Consider the following 10,321-nt stretch of genomic DNA (forward strand, 5'->3'; position numbering starts at 1 on the left):
GTTTACACGCAGTCGATAACCTGGTGTATTCATTAAACAAAGTATTAAAACCTTGTTACAATTCGAATCCCCAATTAGTTGGAATATTTAACTTCGGGTATAAGAATAATTTGATGAGGACACTCGCACTTTATATTTATGACTGATGGACTGTTATGGACAAAAACCAGACGGACATATTAAATAATCCAGGACAAAGGACAATTAACCCATGGGCATAAAACTAAAATCAACACGTCAAACATCATGATTACGGAAGTTTAAATAAGCATAATTCTTTTATTTCATATTTAATTTCCTTTATTTTATATTTAATTGCACTTCTAATTATCGCACTTTTATTTATTGTTATTTAATCGCACTTTTAATTATCGTACTTTTTAATTATCGCAATTTTATTATTCGCAATTTCATTATCGTTATTTACTTTACGCTTTAATTTAAGTCTTGTATTTATTTTATATTTTACATTAGGTTTTAACTGCGACTAAAATCTTAAAATCGACAAACCGGTCATTAAACGGTAAAAACCCCCCTTTATAATAATAATATTACTTATATATATATTTGTATTTTTAATAAAAGTAAACTAATATAGCGTTGAGCTTTGTTTAAAGATTTCCCTGTGGAACGAACCGGACTTACTAAAAACTACACTACTGTACGATTAGGTACACTGCCTATAAGTGTTGTAGCAAGGTTTAAGTATATCCATTCTATAAATAAATAAATATCTTGTGTAAAATTGTATCGTATTTAATAGTATTTTTCTGCTAAAATTAATAACTATTTTATATACACCCCGCTGCACATCAAGATCCATTGCTATGCATTTATTTTAGGCTTTACTTTGATTACATAGGTTGATTAGCTCTCTTAGTGATTTGAGAAGTGAATCAATTTGTGATTCAACACCTTGAGTGATCTAGACAACTAGTTTAAGAATTTCAAGTGATTGTGTTCTTGATCTAGGTTGGTTTTCAATTGGCCTTTAGTCAACATAGTGGTGTTCGATTATCTTAAGTGATTTCGATAGTTGAAGGGTCCTAAGCGATTTCAACCCAAGCATAATCTCAATAATCAAGTCCTAAGCGATTTCAACCCAAGCATAATCTCAATAATCAATCATGCTTAACTTGATCTTAGAATGCAATGTTTATGTGAATTCGCAAAGTGTTATTTGATTAAGGTTTGGTAGTAATGCTAAATATTCAATAGTTCAACAACTAATGCGATAACAATTTGGGTAAAATGGGGCAATCCAAGCATATAGATGATTAGATAAGTGAACACTACTTAGTTAATTGATTTAAGTTCTTAATATTTGGTTACTTGTTATTTGCTACTAGTTTTACTCGTTAAGTTTACGTTTGTTTAATTGTGCAAGTTTTAGTTGTTAATTAAAATCAATCAAAAACCCCTAATCAAACAAACCCTAGGACAATTGATAGTTTCAAATTTTGGACTTACATCGATCTCTTGGGACGAACTTGATACGAATATTTACATTAAAGTGCTATAATAACCGGGTTCTAAGTGCTCGTTAGTTGTGTGTGCTTATTTGTAGTGTTTGAATCATATATAAATTTTGAGGGTAAAAGATGTATATCACACATCATCATCATCATTGGTCGACAATAGTGAAGAAGGTAAAGATCAAGTCATTTGAATGCGCAATAAATGCTAAGTTTTGCTACGCTCACCAATTCTATATTGGGATTAAAATCCGTGGATGTTGGTATAGGCTCATTGTTTAGTCTAGCTCCTTTATATACGTTTTCGGTTTTAGCTTCTAAGGATTACAGTTGCTTTGTTTTTGTTTCACGTATTTACTTGGGTCTTTGATCTATTTTGTACAATGATCACATGGGATCCTTAGATGTAATAGACTTAGGGGGTGTTTGGATTAGCGATTTGAAAATTGATTATGCGTTTTAAATAATTAGAATCAGATAATCAGTTGTATTAAAACGTGATTTAATTTAATGGTGTTTGGATTTAATTTTGCTGTTTGATATCGCAATAATCATATAATTAGTTTTCTGAGTGTTTGAAAAAAATTAGATTATTTGATAACATAACAAATAAAATTATTAAAATGGACATTCTAACAGATGAAATTACTAAAAAATTCAACTACAGCTATCTTGTAGTAAAGAAATTCAAAATGTTATTAATAGGGAAATATATAAATATGTAAAAAGATAATAACATGCCAAAATATTAACATCAAAGAATTGATTACTAATGTTGCAGTTGGTGTCATTGCAATGAGTTGCATATGAAGAAAAGGAGAATAAGTTACACAATTATGAGTTGCATAGTACTAATATAGGAAAATCTTCCGTAAATTAGTAACTTATTTAAAGAGTAGAGTTAGTAGAGTAACTGCATCTAGCTAGGGAGCACCGGCACAGCAGCATAGATAATGAAAAAAGTGAGGCTTGTATAGATTATTATACTTTAATATTGGTGTATAAAATAAGGGTAGAACCGGTAAAATTCAAGTAATTGGATTTGCTTTAAGAATCACGTTTACAAACAGCACCTCCCCACCTATGGCTTCATTTCTGCGTTTTCAGACCGTCCAAACGTAAATAATCAATTTTTAATTACTAATTACCAAACACCAAAAATAGATTATTTGCGATTTCAAGACGTAATAATTAAATAATCCTTCTCAAATCGCTAATCCAAACACCCCTTATCCTTTGTATTTTGCAAAAAAAATAAAAATAAAATCTTGCATGTCATAACTCGTACGATTGTCACATGTACAATGTTTGGAACAATTTAATACTCCGTGTGTTCTATATTTATTCTATAATATACTCATAATATTTTATTTTGTGATATCTAAAGTTAATTGCTCATTTAGGGTTTAGGGTTCTATAAGTATGATATAAGTATAATGATCAATCAAGGACCTTTAGTCACAAATATTATTAATTTGTCACATCTAAATGTTTTCACATTTGAGCTTAAAAGATTCGTGAGTTAGTTTCTACATTAATAAGTTTTTTTTTTTTTTTTTGACAGTTGTTAGGATCACCCAGGGCGACTTAACTACTCACACGTTCATCTCCTACACAGTTATACCGTCCCCCAACTGCGTGCCCAGGAGAAAACCCGCACCAAATCCATACGGAGCATGGACGGTAAAACCCCCTTCCCTTTACCCCCAACGCAATGTGGGAAAGGTGTCATGGGTGGAACTTCATGACAGAGAATCGTCATTTTTTTCATTCTTTGTGATAATTGTGAGAAAATTTTATGTATGCAACTGTAAAATCTCAAACAAAAAGAAGATTAGTCTCATTCTTTTGTGTAAGGCAATGATAAAATTATAATATCTTTTTGTGAATACATCACCTAAGTTTTACTATACATACAGCTTAATAATGCTCATTTATACTTTTTTTAACGTAATGCACATTTTATACTAATAAATTTATAGAAAGTATAATAAAATTATAATTGTTTGTTTGTTGGTTACTTGGTTATTGTTTTTGGGTAGTTCACAATGTTTTTCCTATGATCATAGTGGGCTAAGAATATTGAGTATAAAACTAAACATGGAAATTATACAATTACAAGTTGTAACCCAATTATCTCATCTCGGCCGTAATGAGTGACATACATCTATTATATTACTAAAATGTTATGTTGTTATTAAGCTAATTCCTTTATTAAAAAAAAATCAAAAAGAAAAAGAAAAAAATCTAAGCATGGTGGATGATGTCATTAATATAAATAATTTTGAATTAAAATTAAATTTTATTAATTAATTATTATTATTAAATGTTATTAATAATTATTTTAATTAATAACATTAAATAATTTTAAATTATTTTAATTAATTATTTTAAATTGAGTACGAGAAGGTATAAAAGTTAGGCAGAATGAAACTAATACTACATTTATATTTTAATTTACACTTTTAAAAAATGACAACCAATATTATCTCTTATGATTGAATGTGGATTGTTAAATATGCATTTTAAGTGTTTGATGAAATGTTCAGCTAACGAGTTTCTTCGTCGGACTATGTGGTTCTACGGGTCATTAAACTAAATAACTTTAGCATTTACGTTCACTTAATACCTATCATTAAACTGTTTCGTTTAAACAACTCGTGGTTCCACGGGTCATTTCACTAGTTGTGTATATATGTCAAACTGTCAATATATAATTAAAGGAAAATTAATCTATATATCCTTCTCTTTTCTAAACATTTTAACGCTATACCATTAAAATTACAAAATTGAAAATTTTCCCTGATCACGCACCAAGCACGATGCGTGGTGCTCGGTGTGTGGTGGGTGTTGCTTGGTCGTTGATTGATTTAATGGCATCGTCCAAAGTTCACGCAACTCGCACCGCACACCAAACACGGTGTGGTGCGTGGTGCTGAATTAGTCGTTGATTCATTTCTAGGGCATCGTCCAAGATTACACGCAACTCGAGCCATGCACCAAGTACGGTGCATGGTGTGTGGTGCGGCGACATTTATGTTATTTCGTGATTTTTTAGGACATCTCGTAAATACGTTTAGGGAAAAAGGCTTATCGAATAATTTCCCTATAATCAAATAGAGTGTTGCATGGTGCGTGGTGATTGGTGTTTGGTGCGTGATATGAAGACATTTTATTATTTCGTGATTTTAAGGACATATTGTTTAAACTTTTAGAGAAAAAGACTTATTGATTAATCTCCATATAATTAAATAGAGTGGTGTAATATTGGGTCGGCATATATATATAAACTAATAAATACACCTTTTTAAGATTAAATGATTGATCAAGGACCTTTTTATATAATAGAAAAGAAAGAGAAGATAATATAGATGGCCAAAATAAAATTACAAAATGGAAACACCACTACTGAATGGGTCATTAACACCTTACTCCGATGTGTTTTCTTATCATTGTGTTTGTGGTGTAGTGGAATATTGTATGATATTTCAAATCTAATAGTTGACGATAATGATTATTAATATTGTAATAGTTTATTGTTAACTGACGATAGAAAAAGGTTCACTACACTTCGTTTGGACAAGAAATAATACTACTACCTCCATCCCATATAGTCCAGTTGTGTTAAATTAATAAGTTACTTCCATAAATAGAAAAAAGAATGAAAAGCTTAAGTTATATTATGTCATTAATTTATGTGGATAGGATTAAAGAAGAAAGAAAATGTAAGGGTAAAACTAGAAACTAAACAGAAAGTACAGTACTTTTATGACATTTCCTTAAACTGTATATTTTTTGTCTGTCGACTATTAATATGGGACGGAGGAAATATCATTATCACGTGTAAACAAAGGGTAATATGGGCACAATATAATCGATTTATCACATGAACATGTGTCGGTACTAGTTTTGATCTTATCATTTCCTCGACCAATAAGGTAAACAGAAGACGAAGTCAAAAGGCCTCATTTAATGGTATGCGCACAAAGAATGCACGACCATACCATGTATGCGGAATGTAAGTATCATGTAGACGAATGGGCGCACAACTATTAGTGTACATATTTAAGTTAACATGCGCATAGGGCGCAACTTTACGGATATGCACATGATTAGTAGAACTACTAAAGAATAATGTATAAGACTATAAAAGTACGTGGACCCCATTTTTTAAGAAAACCTTTGTCATAGCTATGGTGAAAGGCTCCTTGGCTAAGCTAAGGGGAGTATGTACCTAGGATTGGCCATAGCCATGACGAGCCACATCAGTCATCGCAAGCTTAGAGCGAAATCAAAGACGATGATCAAAATTGAACAGACCCTTTTTTTTCTTTGATATAACAGGAAAAATTATATAATAAATGATCTTTCATCGAAAAATGAAAGAACCAAACAAGAAAGCAGTCAATACAAAATGGCTAAGCTCATTATCTAATGACTACTTACCATTAAATTGTTATACTCATTATCACCACATCTAACACTAAGGGCTAAGGGGTTGTTTATTTTTTTTCTTCTTAATTTGTCTATGTTTTCATTTGACTATATTTGGGAAAGTTGTCTGATTCTATGTCCTCTAGAAATATACTAATTTTCAGATCAAATGACAAGTTAAATGACAAAAAAAACAAAAATTTTACTTATTGAATTAAGATATAGAAACAGTTAATTAAATAAAAAGTATACATACTCTAAAATTTTATAGACGGGGAGATATAATATCTATCTATACATTATTATAAAGCGCGTGTCAATAATCCTACGTGTCAATTTCTCAATTAATCTGAATTAAATAATCCTACGTGTCATATTCTTAATTAAACTGAATTAAATAATAATAACTCCCTAAAATAGTTTCCTAAATTAAATGTATATAATATAATACTAAATTATACATCATGTTAAACTATACTTCGTATGGCATTAAATCTAGATTTAATAGTAAACTTCTCCTATTTATAAATAGAATCACAATAATAATTAAATTTAATATTAGATATAATAATATGCTTTAATATTAATTTTATACACGTATTATTATTAAATTTAAGATTAAGATTACACGCTTATATTATTAAATTCAATAATATTATTATTGAATTTAATATGATTCAATGCCAGATAAACGGGTTCATAATATATCCATTAATATTTAATACTAATATTTTTGATACAAATGTTATTAGTAATAAACGATCTTTTCATGCACGGGCTAAATAAATTGTGATTGTTTCATAAAAGGGCTCATGTTATTATACATTTAATAAATATCGATCCTAAAGTTATCGAATACTAATTTATACAACTGCTTTGCAATGCACGGGCTCACGTTAGTATTCAAAAATAATTATTTCGTTACAAAGGTTATTAATAATAAATGATTTTTCCATTGTAATTGTATTATACATTTGATAAAATATCAATTCCAAAGTTATCGAATATTAATTTATACAACAGTCGTGCAACGCACTGGCTCATAAAACTAGTTAAATAATAAAACCCTTAACTTCCCCAACACAACCTTCTTACAATTACTATATATACTAAATGGTGTAAAGTTTGGGCAATTTGATTGGACCAAGTGGTATTTTTTTTTTCTCCTTTTTTTTTTTCCCCATTTTTGTGGTAAGGACTTTATATGTTAATAATATAAAATACAAGGACCGTAAAACTAAGGTTTTAAATATCTATTCTAGATGCTTTTAGATATTTTTTATAATTATAAAAATAAGTTTCTATCTACGTATTTTATAATTTTAAGGTTATACACAACTTTTACTTATTTTTTATATGATTTTACATATTTTTTATAATAATAAAAGTAATGTTCAATTTATTTGCTTTATATTTATAATTTTTACCCTAAAATTTTTAATTTTTCTAACTTTCTTAGGAATGTCGTTAATGTACATCAATAAAGGTAACAGATAAAACTATTATTGACTTTTGTTTGACGGTTACTCTTTATTACAATGACTGTAGGCACTTTAGTTAAAACTTTTGTGTCTGGTGTAAAAAAATATTTTTTAATACATGTTTGTTTATTATTGATTAAGAAATGTATTTGAATTATGTGTATTTAACTGGTTTGTATTTAAAAAATTAAATCAGGTATTTGGTCTCCGCAGCGAAGCGCGGACTGCTAAACTAGTTTCATCACATATCTAGAAGAAAAAACCTTTAAAAAACTCCAATAGTTATAATTGCTCTAATAAGTAATTAAATGGACTAAAAATCATATTTTAAGGTTCTTTCTAAATGATTACTCTAGCTCTTTCCCCATCCCTTCTCTCACATTATCACAACTAATTATGTTTAATTCATACTAAATCAACAATCAACAAGTAAGATATAAACCAAATGCCCCATTACCTCAAACTCTTGATCAAGTTCAATATATTTACACATGATTATATCAAGATCACTATTATTTTTCCTAATCTTATTTTTCATCCAACCATCATTTCAAGATCAAAAAGATGTATCATGCTTAACCCATTTATTTGATTCCTTTCAAGACCCTAACAACCACCTTCAAAACTGGACCAAATCCACCTTCTCCAACCCATGTTCCGATTCTTACTCCAATCTCATCGGAGCCACATGTAACAACGGTCGAATCTACAAACTCTCACTTCAAAACCTTTCACTTCATGGTTCAATCTCACCTTACATTTCAAATTGCACCAATCTTCAATCATTAGACCTCTCAAACAACTTCTTAACCGGGCCCATACCCGACCAACTTCAATACTTACTCAACCTAGCTGTCCTTAATCTCTCCAAAAACCAACTTTCTGGCCCAATACCAATCTCTCTTCCTATGTGTTTTTACCTTAACATCATTGACTTGCATGATAATATTCTCAATGGTACAATTCCGTCTCAACTTGGATCATTGGTTAGGTTGTCGGTTTTCGATGTTTCTAATAATAAATTGTCTGGCCCGATTCCTATGAGCTTGGGGAACCGGACAGGGAATTTGGCCCGGTTTAATGCTAGCTCGTTTTATGGTAACGAAGATCTTTATGGGTACCCGTTGGGCCCGATGAAAAGTAAAGGGTTATCGGTGTTGACTATAGTAGCGATCGGGTTGGGAAGTGGGTTGTTGAGCTTGGTATTGAGTTTTACGGTGGTTTGTATTTGGTTGAGAACCACTGAAAAGAAGAGGGCACGTGAACAAGAAGGCAAGATTAATAGTACTTTGCCTGATTATTAAGTTATGTTACTATCATCATATTTGTATAAAAAAGATATAAATATTTCATTATTTAAATAATTATGTCATTTTTTTCAAAAAATTACTGCATGTTAATTTGTGACTATATTATAGCTTTAATTATCTTTGACAGTTTGACTTCTTTTTAGAACCATAATTACATGAGGTATATTGTTTATTCTCTATTTTTTAAAAGAAAATAATAAACATAGTATGTATGATCACTTTGCTTAAGAAAATGATAAAGATAGTTTTTATGATAACTTTGCTTAGTGCTTACTATATATAAAGTTATATAGACTCGGTTAAATTAATTATAATTATAAATATTTCATTTTTCTATTTAAATTTATTTTTAGTGTTTAATCATTGTAACTTTAAGTTATTAACAGTATACGGAGTATATGGTATGGTTAAATGTAATTTTAGCGGTTATATTAACATTTTCTTTTTTAAATGATAAAATTACTTGAGTTGTCCTTGTATTTTACCACAAATTTCACGCAGAGTTTTTATGTTTTTCTCGATTTGGGTGGTCACTGTGATTTACAAATATTACTTGGATGGTCCCTGACGGAGAGAGAAGTTAAAAATGTTCGTTAAGTAAATACTTTGGTGGTCCCTGACACTAACAAAGACGTTAATCATTTCGGTTCCACATTTCTGTTTCGAGTTTCGATTTCGCGTTTCGGTTTTCACGTTTCCTCTTTCGCGTTTCGGTTTAGTCTTTCAATTCAGTGTTTTGATTCAGCGTTTCAGTTTCGCGTTTCGGTTTCTCGCTTCAGTTTCGAGTTTTAGTTTCGAGTTTTAGTTTCTCAGAAACGTTAACCGAAACGGGAAACTGAAATGGAAACGTGATCTGAGACACGAAACTGAAACGCGCAAACAAAACATGGAACTGAAATGGAAACACGAAATCAAAGCGAAAACCAAAATGCGAAACGGAAACGCGAAACGGAAATCCGGAAACGAAAACGCGGGACTAAAACTGAAACATGACTTGAACCGCGAAACGAAACACGGAACTGATACGAAATCACAATGTATAAACCGAAACGCGAAACGGAAACTGGAACCTGAAACTTAAACCCCAAACCGACATGCGGAATCGAAATATGGAATCAAAATGCGAAGCCAAATGGTGAAACCTTAACACGAAAATGAAACGTTAAAGCCTAAACGTAGACATAAATGGAAAGGTGATCTGAAACATGAAATCGAAACGCGTAACTGAAACGGAGACGCGAAATCGAAAAGCAAAAACCGAAACGCGAGACAGAAAAGCGAAACTAAAACGAATAAACTTAAATGCGAAATCGAAACGCGATATCGAAACGCGGAATCGAAATGCGGAACCAAAAGGCGAAACCAAAACGCGAAAAAATGAAACGTGAAAACCTAAACGCAAAACCGAAACGCGAAACTTAAATGGGAAACCGAAATGCGAAACTGAAACAATTAACGTCTATTAGCATGAGGGACCCCAAAGTATTTACTTAAAGAACTTTGTTAATGTCTGTTAGCGGTATGGACTGAAATGTCCCGTTCTTATTGATTAAAAACGTTCCATATTAATTGATTTCGTTGCGAGGTTTTGACCTCTATATGAGACGTTTTTCAAAGACTG

At 30.7% G+C, this 10,321-nt stretch overlaps 1 protein-coding gene across 1 annotated transcript; it reads left to right on the top strand.

Annotated features, from left to right (window-relative positions):
- The first annotated feature begins 7,766 nt into the window (after positions 1-7,766).
- Positions 7,767-8,792, top strand: LOC139850286 (receptor-like protein 44). Its single transcript, XM_071839875.1, has one exon. It carries the CDS (start codon positions 7,882-7,884, stop codon positions 8,692-8,694), a length of 813 nt encoding a protein of 270 aa, XP_071695976.1. The 5' UTR covers positions 7,767-7,881; the 3' UTR covers positions 8,695-8,792.
- Positions 8,793-10,321: the final 1,529 nt, after the last annotated feature.

The sequence above is a fragment of the Rutidosis leptorrhynchoides genome, chromosome 5 (genome assembly GCF_046630445.1).
Source record: "Rutidosis leptorrhynchoides isolate AG116_Rl617_1_P2 chromosome 5, CSIRO_AGI_Rlap_v1, whole genome shotgun sequence".
NCBI classification, from domain to species: Eukaryota; Viridiplantae; Streptophyta; class Magnoliopsida; order Asterales; family Asteraceae; genus Rutidosis; species Rutidosis leptorrhynchoides.